At 38.6% G+C, this 19,412-nt stretch overlaps 8 protein-coding genes across 8 annotated transcripts; 4 read left to right on the top strand and 4 right to left on the bottom strand.

Moving 5' to 3' along the window:
• The first annotated feature begins 449 nt into the window (after nt 1-449).
• On the top strand, nt 450-3,323 carry BDF20DRAFT_971584 (velvet factor-domain-containing protein). The gene is made up of 9 exons (XM_053085031.1): nt 450-549; nt 644-742; nt 843-904; nt 1,022-1,079; nt 1,161-1,312; nt 1,406-1,552; nt 1,651-1,668; nt 1,760-1,835; nt 1,907-3,323. Exons 2-9 carry the CDS (start codon nt 720-722, stop codon nt 3,051-3,053), a joined length of 1,683 nt encoding a protein of 560 aa, XP_052938094.1. The 5' UTR covers nt 450-549; nt 644-719; the 3' UTR covers nt 3,054-3,323.
• Nucleotides 3,324-3,401: 78 nt separating this feature from the next.
• BDF20DRAFT_859089 (uncharacterized protein) lies at nt 3,402-4,904 on the top strand. The gene is made up of 2 exons (XM_053080446.1): nt 3,402-3,945; nt 4,092-4,904. Exons 1-2 carry the CDS (start codon nt 3,661-3,663, stop codon nt 4,836-4,838), a joined length of 1,032 nt encoding a protein of 343 aa, XP_052938093.1. The 5' UTR covers nt 3,402-3,660; the 3' UTR covers nt 4,839-4,904.
• Nucleotides 4,905-4,941: 37 nt separating this feature from the next.
• On the bottom strand, nt 4,942-6,881 carry BDF20DRAFT_377059 (uncharacterized protein). The gene has a single exon (XM_053075316.1). The coding sequence runs from the start codon at nt 6,806-6,808 to the stop codon at nt 5,045-5,047; it is 1,764 nt and encodes a 587-aa protein (XP_052938092.1). The 5' UTR covers nt 6,809-6,881; the 3' UTR covers nt 4,942-5,044.
• BDF20DRAFT_376987 (uncharacterized protein) lies at nt 6,642-9,228 on the bottom strand. Its single transcript, XM_053075315.1, has 7 exons — nt 8,999-9,228; nt 8,751-8,905; nt 8,361-8,664; nt 8,107-8,270; nt 7,926-8,037; nt 7,530-7,853; nt 6,642-7,331 (listed from the first exon to the last, which is right to left on the bottom strand). Exons 1-7 carry the CDS (start codon nt 9,003-9,005, stop codon nt 6,841-6,843), a joined length of 1,557 nt encoding a protein of 518 aa, XP_052938091.1. The 5' UTR covers nt 9,006-9,228; the 3' UTR covers nt 6,642-6,840.
• A 2,196-nt stretch (nt 9,229-11,424) lies between these two features.
• Nucleotides 11,425-13,372, bottom strand: BDF20DRAFT_905277 (pyridoxal phosphate-dependent transferase; the record flags this gene model as incomplete). The annotated part of the gene is made up of 4 exons (XM_053083140.1): nt 11,425-12,048; nt 12,163-12,691; nt 12,870-12,934; nt 13,007-13,372. The coding sequence occupies 4 exons, from the start codon at nt 13,370-13,372 to the stop codon at nt 11,425-11,427; spliced, it is 1,584 nt and encodes a 527-aa protein (XP_052938090.1).
• Nucleotides 13,373-13,895: 523 nt separating this feature from the next.
• Nucleotides 13,896-16,716, top strand: BDF20DRAFT_833810 (uncharacterized protein; the record flags this gene model as incomplete). The annotated part of the gene is made up of 7 exons (XM_053078685.1): nt 13,896-13,989; nt 14,072-14,628; nt 15,096-15,267; nt 15,391-15,649; nt 15,815-16,363; nt 16,496-16,589; nt 16,657-16,716. 7 exons carry the CDS (start codon nt 13,896-13,898, stop codon nt 16,714-16,716), a joined length of 1,785 nt encoding a protein of 594 aa, XP_052938089.1.
• Nucleotides 16,717-17,172: 456 nt separating this feature from the next.
• Nucleotides 17,173-17,708, bottom strand: BDF20DRAFT_911405 (telomere-capping, CST complex subunit-domain-containing protein; the record flags this gene model as incomplete). Its single annotated transcript, XM_053083815.1, has 3 exons — nt 17,173-17,286; nt 17,357-17,498; nt 17,620-17,708. The coding sequence occupies 3 exons, from the start codon at nt 17,706-17,708 to the stop codon at nt 17,173-17,175; spliced, it is 345 nt and encodes a 114-aa protein (XP_052938088.1).
• Nucleotides 17,709-18,304: 596 nt separating this feature from the next.
• BDF20DRAFT_815742 (uncharacterized protein) lies at nt 18,305-19,392 on the top strand (the record flags this gene model as incomplete). The annotated part of the gene is made up of 6 exons (XM_053077111.1): nt 18,305-18,395; nt 18,468-18,737; nt 18,824-18,912; nt 18,988-19,089; nt 19,159-19,217; nt 19,293-19,392. The coding sequence occupies 6 exons, from the start codon at nt 18,305-18,307 to the stop codon at nt 19,390-19,392; spliced, it is 711 nt and encodes a 236-aa protein (XP_052938087.1).
• Nucleotides 19,393-19,412: the final 20 nt, after the last annotated feature.

Below are 19,412 nucleotides of genomic sequence, written 5' to 3'. Positions count from 1 at the left end.
CTGCTGCTTGAAAAAGATAAACTTTCTTCTTTTCTTTTGTTTCGATGGATTTAATTGACACAGAAATGAGTGCAATTGGGTTGTGAAAGAGAGGCCATCAAGAATACCTTGTACAGCGATAGTAGTATGTTTGAACTGATGAAGCTTCTCGACGCTGCTTTTCGGGAAGAGTAAAGTTTTTTTTTTTTTTTTTTTAAGCTCGAAACATATTGTCGCTGATTGGCTTTCCTTTTCTATTATTACAAACTGACCACATTTATGGATCCTAAAATTCGGGGTTCCTTTTAAGAGACAAAAATTGAGGGGAAGATGAAATTACCAAAAAGCTGGGCTCTCTCTCTGTGCGTGTGTGTGTGCGTTTTTGCACACATATATAAAAAAAGGGCAGTTTGCCCCTTTTCTCTTTTTTTTTCCCTCTTTCCTTTTTGTGATAATAAGTTTTTTTTTGGTTTTTTTTTGGTTTTTTTTTATTTTCAACATAAATTTTTTTCTTGTCAAAAACGATCTTTTACTATCGTTTTCGATTCTTTTCATTAAGTAAAAAAAAAGGTGAGATAAGCCTTCAAAAAACGAAAATAACGCTTTCACTTTGCCCTTTCCCCTTGACTGAAACATAGCCTTTTTTTTATTGACTTGCACACAGATTCGATCGCGCTGTTAAAAAAACGAGTAGAGAGAGCGAGAGAGAGAGATCAACTACAGATCACACGTTAACTGAAATGAGTGCAAGATCTTCGTCACAGTAACTATTATTTTTGCCATTGGATGAATTCTGGTTTGTTTCCAGACTACGACACTCACGGTTTCATTATTTGATTTGCGAAATTTGTCACAATGAAAAGTTATTCTTTAGTCATACGTCAAAATCCACGTAAAGCAAGACTATGTAGCTTCAAAGAGAAAGGTATATCACATAGGCTTACACGTGTTTAATACCACAACATAACATTGACGGTTGTGAGTGATATTGCCGGCTTCGAACATTGACATTAACAATGTCACCACTTCAAACTCTATATAGTGGATCGACGGCCCATTGATCCACCGCCAATCATCCAATTAAGAAGTGCATACCCCAAGTAAAAAATAGGCTTGTCCCGCTTTTCCTTATTTATACTTTCAACCACACATACTTAATCAAACATTGGTTCTACTTGTAGCGATCAATTCTTAAACAGCCCTTACTTCTTTTTATATGCTACTTTAACGGATGCAATGGGTGAAACTGAACTGCATTTCGTGAATGGTAATAGAACCACGGCTGGTACTGTGGTACAATCCCTTCACAAACTAAAGGATTTCGACAATACAGGTAACTAGACTTTAGCACAAAGCCCTTTACTGCGCTAAGCGTTGTCGTCTGTTTTTCCCCGCTGATCTCATCCTATATTATCTTTTTCACAAGATGGTGGTTTCTTTATATTCTCAGACATAAGTGTTCGGTTGGAAGGCCTTTACAGATTGAAATTTACATTATATCATATTGAAGGAACTGTAGTCAATTGCTTATGCTCAATTATATCAGATGTATTTCAAGTCTTTTCGCCAAAAGGTAACTACACCCTACAACACACAGTTGACCCACTTTTCAAAGTTAGTTTTGTCTAATGGACGTTCGTTTCTCTTACTGGCGGAATCATATCATAACAGCTTTTCCAGGAATGTCAGGTACTTATAAAAAGACCCCTTCAGTACTGAGTAAGCCCGTACTCTCTTTCGCCCATCAACTTTAACCAATTTTCTCACTTTGAATGCACAGAGTCCACTTTCTTGACAAGGTCATTTTCAGATCAAGGCGTCAGAATAAGAATTAGAAAAGAGCCAAGGACCTCAAAGTACGTAAGATGCTTTATCATAAAATTTTTTTCTTTGATTCTTATCAAGAGACGCTTTCGTTTCATCCTAGCTGCAGAAGACGCAAAAGGAAAAGAGCGGAAGGAGTCGATTCAGAAGAGGATGAAGATGGAGACGATACGAGTGATAAAGGGCAGTCTTCATCTGAATTACATGCTCACCAACAATACCAACAATATCATCAGCAACAGCAACAACAACAACAACAACAACAACAACAACAACAAGAGCAACAACAAGAACAAGAACAACAGCAACAGCAACAGCAACAGCAACAGCAATACTATTACCAAGAACAATATCAGCATCCGCCACAAAATTACCATCCGTATCATCATCCTTTATACATTCATCAGCAGCAGCAGCCATATCATCACGCACCTCCCTCATCTACTTATATTTATTCATCTATAGATACCGATTCATATCACATCAACCATCTTCAGGCTGTCGAACCAAAGAACAACCGCAACATCGATAGTCAAGTCCCTGTACCAAAACCAATCTTGCCTTCATCCAATGATGTACCCAACACTTCACCTATGTCGGTGCGGAACATACTATCAACTACTCATACTACTACGTCTACTACAGCTGCTGCTACGACGACGACTACTATTGACACATCTCTGCAGAGTAGTTCAGATCAAAACAACAGCGACTATCATAGTATCCATCATAGCAGTGCCAGCAGTAGTAACAGTAGCATCAAAAGTCTGAGTCAGAATGGCACTAGCAGCAACAGCAGCAGTAGCAAGTCAATAGACGATATGAACCCTTTCAAAACGAGAACATTACCCTTACCACTGCCTTCGATGAATAACAACAACAACAACAACAACATCAATAATGACACTGACACGAATAGCAATAACAGCAACAGCAGTAGTAGCAAAAGTAACAATGAAGTTGAAAAAAACAACCCTTGGCCTGTCATGAAGGTACCTACAAGCATCACCACAGCTGTCTCGTTACTGAACGAGGGCTCGCTTACACAGCAATATTCGCCGCAGCAGTCGCCACCATTGCACTTGCAACAACTCATCCCACCACATCAAAATACTCATCAATTGCCCTCGTTGCCTTCATTATCTTTACATTCACCCTCAGCCTCACCACCGTTACCATCGTTACCAACAAATCAAAGCTACTATAGCAACCACCATCACTATAACAACATCTCGTCACTTAGACGTTAATTTTCAACTTCAGATATCCCCTCTTTTTTTCTTTTTTTTTTTCCCTCACCTTAGAACCTTATTTAATACTTTGTCTTTCTATTGTAAATAAAAAAATTGAATCAAAGTAAAAAGGTACTTTTTGCTTTGCTACCTTTTTGTTCTAAATCGTTTAGCTGCATACATTTACAGAATGGTTGGTATACATTGGGAGTTTTTTTTTTTCTGTCCCTTATACTCTCCACGCCCCAATGAGCAGTCTATCTCGAGAACAGGAAAAAAAAAAAAAAACATTTTTTGTTCATCCAATCAAAATTCAGTTCGCTCTCACGGACGAGAAAAAATTCATACGAGGCAAAAAGGGAAAGCGAAAAAAAAAAAAAAGAAAACAAATTTTGGGCAGAACCCCGTTTTTCCCTTTTTCCTTTTTCTTTTTGCAAATAATAGTAGAAAAAAAAAAATATCATCCTATCCCTTTTTTATACAATCTTCTACTTTTGGAAAAACAAAATCCTTTTCGCGGAACCCACACCCCTTGAAAGAACAAATAACCTAAATTAGAAGGCTCCAAATAAAAAAGAAAAAGAAAAAAATCAAGAAAGGAAACAGGGAAAAGCAATATAAATAAATGGACAATAATAATGAACAGCAACTATCCACCAACAATGGTACTTTAACACATAAGGATGAATTTGTATTCAAAAATACCACACAACCTAACGGCGATATCGGTGATTCGGGTGATGAGTCTGATTCACAAACCAACACAAAGAAAGACGAAGGTGCTGCAGGCGACGAAGCAAAGCCTAATCCAAGACGTTCTGGTAGAAGAAAGATAAAGATTGAATATATTGAAGATAAGAATCGTAGGCATATCACTTTTTCAAAGCGTAAAGCTGGTATTATGAAAAAGGTAAACTAACAAGACACCTTTGTTCGTAAACATGTGTGTGTGTGTGTGTGTGTGTGGCGTAATAATAATAATGACCCATCTACACTTTTGGGACAGACGCGTGATGAACTCCCTATGGTTTTTCTAACCTCAATTTATCATTGTAGGCATATGAATTAAGCACGTTGACTGGTACTCAAGTCTTGTTGTTAGTGGTGTCGGAAACCGGCCTTGTCTACACATTCACCACAGTCAAATTACAACCCATCGTAACAAAGCCTGAAGGAAAAAATTTGATTCAGCAATGCTTGAACGCACCTGATCCAATGAGCACTACCACAAGTGATGTACCTCCATCACCCCAGGTGAAAGATGAAGACGCTAATACCTCTGCCAATCCACAACAGCAAGAAAATAACCCTGCCTATTACCAAAATGACTCTCAATTAAAAGATGATCAAAATAGTTCCATGACCATTGAAACACATCAACAGTATCCACCTTCATCGTCCAACTCTGCTGCTGTAGCGGCGGCTGCTGCTGCTACTAATCTGCCAACAGGTTACCCTTCCAACGCTTATGGACAGCCTCCACCAGCTGTACCTTATGGCTATCCTACCGGTACGAGTGCCAATAGCAATATGCCTTCATTAAATGCACCCTATGGATACAATACAGCATCAGCCCCTCAAGCGCAGCCCAATACTGGTGCTACATCGCCTCATCAACAACAACAGGCCTATATGCCCAATTCTACTGGGTATTATCAACCTTATATGTCCCATTCTCCGTATCATCAGCAGCAACAGCAGGCACCTGCTGGTTATTGGGCAGGTAATAATCCTTCAGCGCAACAACAACATGCGGCTGCTAATAGTAGTGAAGCACCCAATACAACTGACAGAAATATTTAAACCAATGAACTAGTGAAATGAATAAAAAAAAAAAAGGAAAAAAAAAAAAGTGCAAAGAGAAAGAAACTTGTGTGCATTTTAGACACTATTTTTACTATGATGATAAGTTACTATTACTATTCTTAAAAACACATGATTCCCTTTTTCAATTGATATAAAGTGTGGGTAGAAAAAGACATGAATGTGTGATAGGATGGCTATCATGATTATTGTTCCAAAAGTGCGTTCAATCTAGCTGATAAGGCTTCCACCTTCTCTTCTAATTGCATACGCTTGTCTCTTTCTTCCAAAAGTTCCTTTCTTAATTTTTCAACTTCATGCTTGGTATAATTCTTCAATTTAGTTTCCAAAACTTCATTACTGCTACCGCCGTTGTTATTATTGAAATTGAACCGAGAAGCAATACTCTTCACACCACCCATAGGACGAGGGGATGGAGATTCATTTTCTTTATGATCATGATCAGGTTCTTCGGGACTACTACTGCTATTGTTGCTATTCGTGTTTTGTGCAGTAGGTTCCCACAAGCGGCGGCCACCGCTGGTAGGTCTTAAATTTCTCTTGATAAGTTCTTCCTGACTACCGGAAACAGCAAAAGGTGTGGGGAATTTAGCAAAGATCGGCTTGATTGGTTTGGCAGGTTTGGCAGCGGGTTGCTCAACAGCAGCTGACGATGTTTCTTCTTCCTCAGGAACGGACTGTTTCTTCTCTTCTTCCTTTTCCTGTGATGCATCCGCATCCAATTCCTTTTTCAATAATTCCATCTGACTAGGCTCCTGACTTTCCTTTGTTAAAAGAGGGGATCGACGAGCACTAGCAGGACGCACACGGCTGGGTGAAGTTAATCGAGGGCCCGAAGTGGGGATGCTGTCGAATGGCTTCGTAGTAGGTTTCTCCTCTGCTTCTTCTTTCAACGGTGTCTTTTCATTATCCAAAGAAGCTGAGTCAACTATATCGGGTGCTCCGTCCGCTTTGCCCTCAGGCTCTGTTACTTTGGGAGCCATGGACTTTTCTTCCTCGTCAAAAGGCTTTTTCCCTTCAAGATCTTCTTCCTTTTCTAAAGGTTCAGTAACGGAAACATTGTCCGTATGCTTCTTATCAGGCATTTCTTGTACAAGAGGAGTGTCAGAAGGCTTTTCTGATGCCGCTTCATCCAATGCGCCTGACTCATGATGGGCACCAAGGCTTCTCTCAGCCATTGCTTCCGTCAAGCCAGGAGTTTCAATGATAGGTTTGACGCTATGGCTGTCAGAGAGATGATCGCTGTCCTTAGGCTTATCACGAACAACAGCATTGTCATCATCATTATCAGCAGTCAACAAAGGCTTCTTTTCGTCTTTTTCCGCTAAAGAAGTCTCAAGAGGGCTTTCAGAAGGTACCTTATTGTCCTTCACCTCGGGAATCAAATCCTCGATAGACTTGTCTTTGCTTTCTAAATCCCTCACATCACTCGAAATGGACGCAGGATCGACACTTTCTCTTTCCTGTAGTTTTTCGGGTTCTTCTAATTCTTTAGCACCGCTCAGAGACATGCCTTTTTCTTTATTCTCCAAGGCTACTAGAGGTGAAGCAGGAATACCATTTTCAGCCAAACTATCCAAGGAAGAGCTGTTGTTGACGTCAAACTCTACCTTAATCGGTGACATTCTCGCCATTAAAGTATCAGCTACTGTCATAGGAGGTACAGCAGCAGCAGCAGCAGCAGCAGCAGCAGTAGTAGTAGTATCATCATGAACATCAAAGAATTCATCCTCTTCTTGAGCATTCACAAAATCGTCCACACCTGATTCTTTGACTTCATCATCAGAGATAGGTTCTTCGGGAATCACAGGAGGGAATTTGTCTTGAGAAGTTTCGGAAGGAGTTCGTTCGATTAGGTTGGGTGGGTTGGAAGTGGGAGGTGGATGGGCAGGGATTTCGCGTTCGCCCATGACGGGCGTGAAAGCAGGTGAATCTACTTCTGATCGCATAGGGGACTGAAGGAAAGAAAATGAGGAGAACGTCAGTATTTTGTTAGCGACATGCTGTTTTGAAAGAAAAAAAAAAGGAATAATAAAATTACATTTGGCTTTTCTTCATCAGCTTCATATTGTTCTTCTTCCTTGATAGCGTCTTCCATTTGTTTTTCAGTAGGAATAGAAGAGTAGGATGTAGGACGATCAATAGAAACGGGACGGGAAGAGCTCAAGGAGGATTGCATGGATGTAGGTCTGGGAACGGGTGGTGGTTTCGCCATGGAAGCCGTAGGAGCAGGCGCTGAAGGTGCTGTGTTATCAAGACTGCTGCTACCAAGATTAGAATGGATAGAAGAAGTGGCAGATGGACGAGAACGAATAGGTGTAGGAGGACTAAAATGATCCTCTTCTAATTCTTTGACAAAGTTCGAAGGGAAAATACCAACTTCTCCCTTCTCGTTCCTACCTTGCCACCAACCCTCATCTGCATGACGGTTAAGAACCTCAACGTATTCCCCTCTTAAAAGATTCAATTCATCTATGATAGAAACAAAAGATGTGAGCTTAATATATCATCGCTAAGCACGCACATAAACACCAAACACCATTAAATGTTTACCATCATTCACAGCATCGTAAGGGTGTAAAACAATGGCTTTACCAACTAAGAGTATCCATAAGAATATCCTATTAGTATCGAATGGATAAAACTACATTTTTAAGTAAAAATACCTACGTGAAGCTTCCTTCTTTTCAGTAGGTTCAGGACGCGTCGTAGGGCTTGAAGGATTGCTCTCGGTAGCGGTGAATGCAGGAACAGCAGGCACAGCAGAGACAGGCTTATCAAGCACAGAAGATCGTTTAGGTTCTTTCTGTGAAGCTGTTGGGGAAGCGTTGGCATGAACAGGAGGAGCAGGAGCAGGAGGAGACGAAGAAACAGGGTTGTCCTTCTTTTCTTCAACTGGTTTTGTTTTTTTTAAAGCAGGAAAACCTCCTGCTAACAAACTACCGATACCGCCCTGCTTAACACCGAAGGCGGCTAACTTGAAACCTCCCTTAGCTTTACAAATAAATAGTAAGTATTGGTTAAAAATATTCATAGCTAGCGTGGTCACGTAAAGAACAAACTTACGAGCGGATGGACTTTCTTCCTCTGCTGCTTTAGGTGCATCTATATCACCAGAACCGTTACTGGGTAGTCTTCCCATGTCAGGTCTACCAGGCATATCAATCTCCTCAACATACTTTAAGAAAAAACAGCAAAAATTCTTAGAAGGCAGTATTCAAACACGTATTATCAAGATCGTATTTACTTTGGTAGGAAACCTGCCGACTCTTCCATTAAGTTCGCCTCTAGACCATTCATGATCTAGTGTTTCATAGACGTTAACGATGCCTCCCCGTGAAAGACTGATTTCGCCAGGTTCCTGCATTGCATAATCCTCCATGACTCTAGCCATAGCAACTACTCGGTCCGCTGCAGATCAAAGAAATTAGAAACGACCCATTGACTTGATATATAAATATATATATTTTTCTGTTACTTTCTATGAAATCAAGATCTAACCTTTGTTTTCAATCGATTGCTCTTTGGTTTCCTCATCTTCATTCAAAGCATCCTCCTTAACAGGAGCTACATTCATTCTATTCTCAACAGGCTGTTTATTCAAACGCTCTTCCTCTTCCGTCACAGGCGGAGCTGGAGCTGGTTCAGTTGGCAGAGGTGGTGAGAGTGCTTGCTGTTGTTGAGGCACTTCTTCTTCTTCTTCTTCTGTTTGAGTATTGCTGGTTTCACTTGGAACAGCTACTGGAGGAGGAGGATGTCGTGTAGCTGTTGCAATCTCTTCATTGTCCTGTCTCACATCAACAAACTGATGTCGAAAGAGATGAGCTTATTAACTTTGTCTGTCCTTTATTCGGGGAAGTGTATTGTTGGAAACTTATAACTGCGACTTACATTGCTTGGAAAATAACCTACTGAGCCATCTTGTTTCTTACCGACCCACCAGTCTGGATCTGAGTCGTCAGTGACCTTTATAACGTCACCTTTTACAAATGAGAGCTCATCGTCTCTTGCTGCAGTATATGGGTGATGAGCAACCACAACTTTGGCTTTTTGTTCGGAAATGATTGGTGTATTTTTGGCTTAGAAAGTTTCCATTTTGTCACATCACAGATAATCACTCCATAAAAACTGCAACTTACAATGCATATTCTTTTCGAAGCGTCTCTATATGGATATGAAAAGTGTTCAAAAAAAAGAAAAAGAAAAGTAAAATGATATCGAAATGAGTATTTTATGAACATCATTTCGCCTCATTATATTAAACAAAGCTCGTTTTGAACACCGCATTGAAAAGTGGCAATGTTGTACCCCATCAAATTTCTGTTTTTATGCAAGTTTCTTTTTTTTGAGAAAAAAGCCAAGTCTGAGAGAAGAAAACCATCTTTCGGTTGAGTTCTCTCCTAGTTCTGTATGTTTAGAAAACTTTACAGCTGAGGCAACCAAAGTGTGAGTGTTATTTATAAATACTAGTATCTGTGTATGAGCTTTATCGGCTCTAAAACATAAGATGAAAGCTCAAAAAAGCATTGCTCCTCAATTCTGGCAAAATTGGTACAATACTGCATATCCATTGACGTAGTATTTACAAATACTTAATAAAGCAATGACTGGAAGTAACGGATCTCGTAAAAATGATCACAGTGAACTTTATATTTAACGTTGTTCTTACAAACCTTATACAAGTCTACTTTGTTCGAAAGAGGTTCTAAAATGAAATGTGACATGAGTACTGTGCCCACTGTCGGCATTCGCATAATATGGTAAAAGCAGATTGCTTGCTTAGAAGATCACAGTGACTAGCATCCTCCTTTCAAACAGTATCTTTGTTTCAATGGTGGAAACTGCCAAATACGTAAAGCGAATAATTTATGGAACGTGCTCAGCAAATAGACTTGCACTTGAATATTATTAATCGAACCGATAAGTGGAGGGTGGTTGTAGTTGTCTTTCCATGAAAAGATTTCTGCTATGCACATAAACGCGGTATCCTTTATCGACTGTGGCTACAATAATGGCCTTGTCTTGCAATTTGCTATAGGAAGAAATCAACGGCAGTTGAATTTCTCCTAACATTTATACTTCATCGAGCAGTCATACACCTAATGAAGGGTCAGAAGATTCTCCAAGTTCATTATTCATTTCACATGGTCAAAGGTGACCAGATATGCTGTCTTTACTGGAACACTGTCAAAGTTTTCGATGCTGTTGGATTTCTTGCATCATCATCAATGAGCCCTTATTTTTCTTTTTTCTTTCTTTTTTTTTGCCTCTTATTGAACGTAGTCTTTATGCGTATTGACTGTTTAAACGTTATTTTTACGCATTTGTGAAATGATAATCTATTTTAGTGATAAGTGGGTATAAAACCCTCATACAACGTGATCGACTTGACCACTTGCTGCATTATCTTGAGATTTCTATTTCAGTAAGTATGAATGGCGTTCTACACCTTTAGTCGCCAATGGATACCTCTTACGATAGAGAAGAAAAAAAAAAATGGGTAATTGCAGAACTTTTTTTGTTGAAAAAATTTAACATAATAGATCTTAGTAAGTAAATGATATTCATCAACTATAATTAGCACATGAAAAAACTAAATAAAGCATACTTTGTCGCGATGGGTCTAAGCATCCTTTCAATTCCCTACATATTGAGATTCATTAGACGGAAAATAAAAAAAAAACCAAAAAAACTAGATACTCACCCTCGTCTTTCATGCCCACCTATGAATAAAGTAATGTAGCAACACATCCATCCAATGTCTTCTTGCAAATGTTTGGTTCCAAATAATTGCTCGAGCTTGCAAATACAAATAAACATAGCCTGCAAACACGTGATATTAAAAACTTGCTGTAGCTTTTAAAAACTGTTCATGGGTATTCTGGGCAATTTAGCTGGGTACAATTGTATCTGAAAAAATGATACATGGTAGCCTATTACACAAACGATAAGTAATTATCCCGGTTTCCAGATTGTTGCAAACAGCAACTGGAGGAACCAATACTTTCTATTATTTCAAAGACTGGCCACCTGAAGGAGATATGGTTTAAGCACTCGCTGATTGAATGTCGAAAAGGCTTTGCTGACTAGTAAGCTGAATTGAAAGTCTGGATTAACTGAGTTATAAACTGTGCAACAAGAGATATGAGATCTTCTCATTTTCTCAATTGCCGTGATACAGCAAATTCTATTTATCAAAGATCACTTCCTTTTGAGTGCCCTTTCAGGCCAATTTTTAATTACATTACTAAGTGTACGTGATAAGATAAACTAAATATAAAAAGATGGTAATAGTAACTGAATAACAGTAAGAATAATAAGAATACTAATTAGTAGTAAGATACAAACTGAATGAAAGAAAAAAAAAACAAAAGTATAGGATCAATACTCAATTTACAGAGACGATAAGGGAAATGTAAATAGTGTAGTGTATATGAAGTGGTGGTGTAGGCGGGTAGGCGGGAACGATACACAAATACGCTGCTTTTTGAATTTTCGGAAAAATGAAATGAAATAAATTAGAGCATAAGGGTTCAATGGCGTGATAGAATAAAGTTGATGATTTCTATTTGGAAGCGTCTTTGTTAACTTTCAAAAGTAAAAGGTCTCCAACTTCGCTGACAGCTTCTAAAGTTCTGTCAAGATCTTCTTTGGTATGAGCTGAGGATATGCAGAAGCGGGTACGAGAAGTGATAATTGGAGTGGCAGGATAACCTACCACCACGGTGGCAATACCACGCTTCAATAATTCTCTGGAGAAGGCGGGAATTTTAGCAGGATTGAACAGTAATAGAGGAATGACAGGACTGCCTTGATCACCATAAACAATGAATCCCATCTCTCTTAAACGTTCAATAAAGTAAAGAGAGTTTTCGGCCAATTGCTTAATCTTCTTACGACCAATATCAGTACCGTCTTCACCACAGATAATCTTCATAGAAGTGATGACCTGCTGAGCAACAGGTACAGATATAGGTTCAGCATAATTATAAGCATGATTGCGCAAGCGAATATGATCAATGATAGCTTTATCACCAGCGATATATCCACCGGCAGCACCAAAGGATTTTGTAAATGTGCCCATGAGAATATCAACATCTGCAGGATCACAGCCATAAAAATCACAGACACCACCACCATTTTCACCAAGGGCACCAATAGAATGTGCTTCATCAACATATAAATAAAACTGTTCATAATCAAAAAAAAAAAAAAAAACCCCAAGATAAAGGCAGATTAGAAATCTCAATCCTCGTTTCCCATGCATAAACAATAATGCACTCTCACTATAATTTCTTCTTACCTTGAATTCTTTCTTCAATTCAATAAGCTCGGGAAGGTTGACAATAGTGCCTTCCATGGAGTAAAGACCTTCAACAATGACCAAAATCTTTTTCCAAGGACGGTGTGTACGAGGTTGGCCTTGAGAGATGACTTCTCTTAATAATTCACGAAGATCGTCCATATTGTTATGTTTAAACACACGAACAGAAGCACCCGAAAGACGAACACCAAACACAATGGATGCATGATTCATTTCATCAGAAATAACCAAACAACCCTTTCCAACAAGGGAAGGAATGGTAGTAGAATTGGTTGCAAAGCCCATACTGACACACATAGCACTTTCTTTGCCAACAAAACGAGCGACCATTCTTTCCAATTCATGGGCTAATTTGGTAGTGCCTGCTTCTGCACGAGGGCTAGCGGTGGAGATGCCTAATTCTTGAGTCGACTGCTCAACAGCATCAGCACACGGTCCTTTGTTATCGGAAAAACCCAAGTAATTGTAAGAAGCAAAGTTCAAGGCTTCTGTTGTGGTGCCTGTTAATCTAAATGTTTTGTTAAAGTCATGGGATACACGGTCGAGGAGTTTGACTGTTCTTGATGCAACGCCAGTAACAGGGCGATTCCAACAATCACTATTTTTGGAAAGAAAACGTATTAGTCCCCTTAAACTTTGTTCCCTAGATTTATTCTTTCATTTGTCTCATCAACTCCCTCACTTACCGAATTCTTATATAAAGTCTACGCGTATAGAAGGAATCAAAATCAGAAACAAGAGGAGCATAACCCTATAAATGTAATGAAAAGTTAGCTTTGAACATGTATCGAGATGGAGTCGGATGGTAAGAAAACCAACATACCTGATTCATCTTTAAATGACTATATGCTTGAGGTTTGAACATTTTTCCAAGAATATCTCTCAAATGGCCAAAGAGAATTAAGACAAAGTAATTAAGATAAGTACTGACAAGAACGTAGAGTGGAGCAGCCTCTATTTTGTGCTCCAAGTCATCGTATTTCATCTTGGGTTTGCGAGGTGGTTGCCATCTTTCAGTTGTATTCTTGACAAAAGAACCAGGTGCAGCAACTGTTTTTTCAGAATTGGATTTGGTAAGGGAGCCAATGATGAAGTTGGAAGGGGCATAAGAGTGATCAGAAGATGACTTTGGTGCTGTCAAATTGATACTTGGTATACTAATTGTATGTGCTCTCTTTCCCTTGCCCATTATGAATTAAAAAATAGTACAGTAAGAAGAAAAAAATAAAAATAACAAAACTGAAAAAACAAAACGAATAAAAAAAAAGAAAGAATTCCCTTTTAGTGTCGTCGTTCAAAATTTTTTTTTTTTTTCAAATTCTCATTACTATTTTCGCTTCAGATTTGATTTTTTTTTTAAAAAAAATAAGACTCTTTTATTGGATAGAATTGGACAAATTTGGCGATCTGTTCTGAACACTTCCAAGAATAAAATTGGATTAATGGCAGCTGTTCAGCCTAAAGCACCTTTAGGAGTGGGAGCATAGCAGCCTAAATAACTCTTCTTTTACAGACTTTCCTCTTGAAAACCCCTTTTGTAGAGCTAAAACGTAGACCTTATTGAGCGTAAAGCTCTGCTTGCAGATTCTGTTGAATATACGGAAGCAGATAACTTTTAGGCCATTCCAATACATCAAACTGTAATAGAGTGATAATTGTTGTCAGAAAAATGTTCTTTCTTTCTTAAAAGTTACTTAGATTCATATACTCTTATGACACGGCATAAGCTCTATGCCGAAGCTGAAGCTCTCATTAATGAAAAGAAGATAACAAAGTCAGCTGCTCTCGATGATGAAACTGCCAAAAGTTGAAAGAAGATTGAGAAGTATGAATTCCTAGTATCGCTTATGTACTAAAAACTTCCAATATACTGTAAATATTGTACTAGGCCAAAAAACCAAAGATTCCGAAAGCGTTGTTAAAGGTAAGAAACGCGCAAAAACCGAGCGAAAAGCAACTTCTAGCACAAACATTACCAAGTGCAAGTCATGTGGAGAACTCGGACATGGAAGCAAAAGAAGTCCATTATGCCCCAATCATAAAGGGACTATGGAGGTAACAATAACAAGGAGATTGGGTAGTTTCGAAAGGTTCACTATTTCAGTGCCTTTAGAAACATTTGTTACGAATCCTGCCAATTTTGTCCCCTGCCATGAACGTGTGTTGGAAAAGTCAGCCTTTCTGCGAACAGTGGTAGTCAAGGCTCAATTCATTGTCAACCATTACATTCTTACGTATCATAAGCATGTAACAAACGCCTTGTTTGAGCAAAACTTCGGGTATACTGTCTGTCGGGTCGTCTATGGAAGTGCCAGAATTGAAGATGTGGAGGCTCGTTACCCTGAAATGACAGGTTTCGCAGAGGCATATTATACGCTCTTGATACATCCTCATGAAGTCAATCTTTCAGTATATTGTGGATATTTGGCATATTACGGCCAGATTGTATTGTCCGCATGTGTCACTTTGGCCACAACATATGGAAAACAATTATGTTAAGAACTTTGAAGACACGGTGGCAAAATACTTTATCTATTATCTTTGCCTTCATTACCCTTGATATATCCAGTTACTTTAGAAGACTTATAAAAACAAAATAAGACAGTAAAATGACCAGACACAACAAAGATACTCTTTATTCAAGTTTGTTGAGAATGATACTTTTATATGAGAAACGGGGTTATTAACGGGTATTCAACTATTAATACAACTGAACTAAAACTATCATGAGAATGATAAGATCTTAGCCGCAAGCGGGTGTCAAAGTAGATGTGTATCAGATTGTCAAGCAGGTACTGAAGTCGTTCTGTAGTTTAAGACGTATAGTTGTATCTTGGATACAACAACCCTGTAAGTAATACCAATGAATATATATATATAAAAACACCAAATTGATAACCATAACCGTATAGGATTTTAATGTTGGCCCTGTCAAAGACCTTGTTTATAATGAGCTTTTTGATTACATTTTTCTTAAGCCAGTTGGCCAACTTTTCAACATCAATCCCGCTACTGCTCCTAGAGAGTTTATGCCGTTCACCACCAAGATGGAGCATTTCCTAAATGCTGCTTCAAAACCAATCAGTAACCGCCTTCCAACCATACCAGCCAACAAAATATCTGTCTCATATAATCCCTCAATGCTGATACCCCTCTACCATTATATTATGCTGCTGTACGAGAATCTTTAGTTGCGAAATGTATTAGAGCAATTGGATTTTGAAGCGTACAAGCTGCAAAATTCTGGCATTGTTGGCCATCAATTTCCTGCCCGTTTGACACCGACGAAATTCGCTATGTTTCCAAAGCCAAGTATGAAATGGCGGTTTATAAAACTGGATTCTCAAAGCCTTCATCACTTCTTTCCATATGATCGTTTGACGAAACTGGACTACGAAACAGAAATTGACTACATTTCAAGGTGTTTCTTTCGATACTTTAACTCCACAATATTCAAAATAGATAGGTAAGCTTCTTGAATTATATCTATTTTTAACTGGGAAGGGCTAATTCAGATCTGTTATATTGCTGTCCTAGCATTGAAGAGTTCATTAATTTACCTACAGGTAAAAATAAAATGTTCATCAACTGTATCTATACCGACGGATACACATGTCGGATTGCCCTTCAGAAAGATTACCAGTAGCATTATTGGAAATGTACAATTGAGCATATCCGACTTCGCCGAAGAGGAAATCAATAGTCACTTCCGTCCCTGTGCTGTAGACCCCGGGCGCAAAGATGCGTTTGTTCCGTACCATGGAGGCACAGATGTCAGGAAGTGTTCAACTAGAGAGTATTACCAATCCAGAGGATATAAGGGCAGGATGAAGATGGAAGAAGAATTGAAACAGCAAGAGGGTATCAAAACTATAGAGTCACTCATCCCATCTGTTAAAACAATATCTGCTAGCCGCTATCGTGATCATATACAGTATATGTGCGCACATATGAATATTTTGCATCAGTTCTATGGGTACAGAACCGCAGAGCTGAACTGGAAGAATTTTCGTGGAAGACAAGTATCCTTAGAGTATGCTACAACCACCCTTTTGAATGGGAGAAAGAAGTATAACCCGCAGAAGAGATCACGGCATATGAGTAAAAAAACCCACAGGAAACGTAAAAAGCAAAACAATCGACGGAATCCCGGCATAGCTCATCAATCAGTCAATATAATGTAAATAGAATGATTTAAATGATGCGCACAGTATGCGTTACTGTAATAATTGTGTTAAGTCGAAAATGCCACCGGTACTGTTTGGTGATGGGTTAACCAATAGAGCGTAACTTCGCTTTAAAGGTTTTCAAGCCGGTATTTCAAACAAATATACAAGTATCTGAAAATTAAAGAAAAACAAGGGCTAGTGTTAGTAATAGATATTGATGAATTTCGTACGTCAAAGGTATGTAATCAATTGCAAATGATCATGAACATAGCTCAAAACTCTGATTACATCAATCTGTGTATAGATCTGTAATTCGTGTAAAAACGTCGGATGTATGAAAGTATCGTTCTCGTACACCGAGTAGAGAAATCCATCAAATACTCTTTTGCACAAATTGTAGTATTTTTTGGAATCGTGATGTTATGGCGGCTCAAAACATGTATCATATTGCTCAAGAGGTTTGGGCTGGTCATGGAAGACCTGGCCCATTTTGTCGTCAATCACAAAGCGCCACAACGAATGGGGTTGTCTCTCCTTGATGGAAGACTTAAAAAGATTCTACAAGAAGTAAGTCTACATTTTATCAAATATACATCCAAAAAATATTGCACTTAAAATCCCAATTCTTTTGTTCTTTCATCTGAAAATCAATTCAACGCTATCCAGAACCGAACCGAAAAGACTGTTTCAAACTCATTTTAAAGCTCTAAAGGAAAGACTCTTTTTTTAATCCAATCAAATGAAATCATGTCTGTTGCAAAAATTATATAACGGATGCTTTTTCCAAAGAAGCTGTGTGCAACAAAAAAGAAACTCAACTTTAATTTAGAAATGTCTTATCTCTGAGCTTCACGACGAATTGATACAAATCCATATTTAGCGTGTTTTCACAACGAAAGATGCGAGCATTAATCGTAGTGATACCTCTTGCCATCTAAAACATTGAAAAAATGAGTACATGACAATATTCAAATGCAATGGCAGAACTATGATCTTATGTTTACATTCCATATTTCGCCAATGACTTGCACCAAGTCTCCTTCGTTTGCCTTATCGCTTACTTCAGCATTGGCCATATTGATAAGAACATTGACGCCATCATATTCGATTGTTGCAATGTTTCTCTGTGCGTCATAATTGCACCATCTAACAGAACCAACAGGAAAGGAAAGAAAAAGAATCACAATGACCTTAGCGATCGAGCGAACATTCTTCTTTTTTTTTTATCTCTCTCGGATTCTTCGCTGTTTTGTTACAGAAAACTTACATTCCTACGACTCTTACCGAATCACCTACTTTACATTTTTGTATATCTTTAAGTAAGATTAGTTTAGCAGACGGAATGTCGCCTGACATTGTGATGAGTAGTTTCAACAGGTTTTTCTTCTCAGTGGGGATTTAAATGGCATGACAATGAAACACAGACAATAGTTATGGCGTGTCTGTTATGCCCCGATTGTCTTTTTGTTGTTGTAAATCGGCTGTCTCTCATGCGCGATGGCACGCGCTATTGCTCCTCGGTTGAAACCACGTGATGGTTTTTGTTTCTCTCGCAGAACACTTGGAGCTTGTCGGGTCGATCATTCGATCAAAAATATGCATTTATTCCATGTTTCTGAAAACAAAAAGCTAACCCTTTTCCCTTATTCCATTTTTTATTAGTCAACCTAAATTGAAAATTAATAAGTAGTCAAGGACCCCCATATAAAAGAAATAGTATGTGTAGTCCAAAAATTATGGCATCGACGTTAAGTTCGAGGAGAAACTCAAGTGACGATATCCTCTCTGGATTTGACGATGATTACCTATTCCCTACACATCTCATTCCTGAAACAATGGAAGGTAAGCAAACAAAAAACCAAAAAAAGAAAACCAACCAACCCCCACTTATACAAACAGCAACCATCCAAAAATCAATATGTTCATTTGATATCATTTATGAATCTGCATAAATGCTGGCTTTAGATGAGAGTAAAATACCGCTCGTTATTGTTGCTTGTGGATCTTATTCGCCTATTACTTACTTACATTTGAGAATGTTTGGTAAATGAAAGATTTAATCAATATGTCAAAAAACTGTGTTTTGACACGATATTTTACGTCAATCATTATTAGAAATGGCGCGGGACCATTTCCATCAACGTACAGAGTTCGAACTGATTGCCGGTTATTTCTCACCTGTATCCGATGCGTATCGTAAAGAAGGTCTTGCAAAGGCAAAAGATCGAGTGAAAATGTGTCAGCTGGCTGTGGATAGTACATCAGATTGGCTTATGGTAGATTCATGGGAATCTCGGCAGACACAATATCAAAGGACAGCCGTTGTTTTAGATCACTTTGAAGAGCAACTGAATGAACTAAGAGGTGGCATCAAGACAAAATCAGGTACGATCATCACAACACAACATTGGCTGAGAGAAGTGATAAGCCATCCATCACTCACAGATAAACAATATTATATGTGAACACAGGCGAAACAAAGCAGTTCAAAATCATGCTTTTAGCAGGTGGTGATTTGATGGCTTCTTTTGGCCACCCTACAGTATGGAGCGCAGAAGATGTAAGTAATACACAACCAAGTTATTTGCTACTGTGACGCGGACATGTGGATTTAACCTGGCTTCAATGTAACTAGCTACATCATATCGTGGGTAGATATGGCTGTGTTATTATAGAACGAACTGGCACCGATGTATATGGATTTTTGCTTGCGCACGATATATTGTATCAGCATAAGGTAAGTGTATTGAAGGAGTTCTTGATAGGTTTGAATGGTGGACAGGATTGACTGAAATCTCTTTTATAGTTGAATATAATCATCATCAAACAGTTGATCCATAACGATATCAGCTCGACTAAGGTTAGGTAAGTGCTAATGGTTCTTTTAAAGTACGTTGGTGAGTATCACCCAACACGAATACTCATACAAAACTTTACAAGACTGTTCGTCAAGCGAGGCATGTCCATCAAATACTTACTTCCAAATCCAGTCATTGACTATATTCAGCGACATAACTTATACTTACCGCAACAGAGTTAATTAGGCGACTAGACCACACT

This window comes from Mycotypha africana (genome assembly GCF_025528875.1).
Source record: "Mycotypha africana strain NRRL 2978 chromosome Unknown BDF20scaffold_3, whole genome shotgun sequence".
Lineage (NCBI taxonomy): Eukaryota > Fungi > Mucoromycota > Mucoromycetes > Mucorales > Mycotyphaceae > Mycotypha > Mycotypha africana.
Note: the sequence above shows the minus strand (reverse complement) of the source record. Positions and strands in the feature narration are given on the sequence as shown.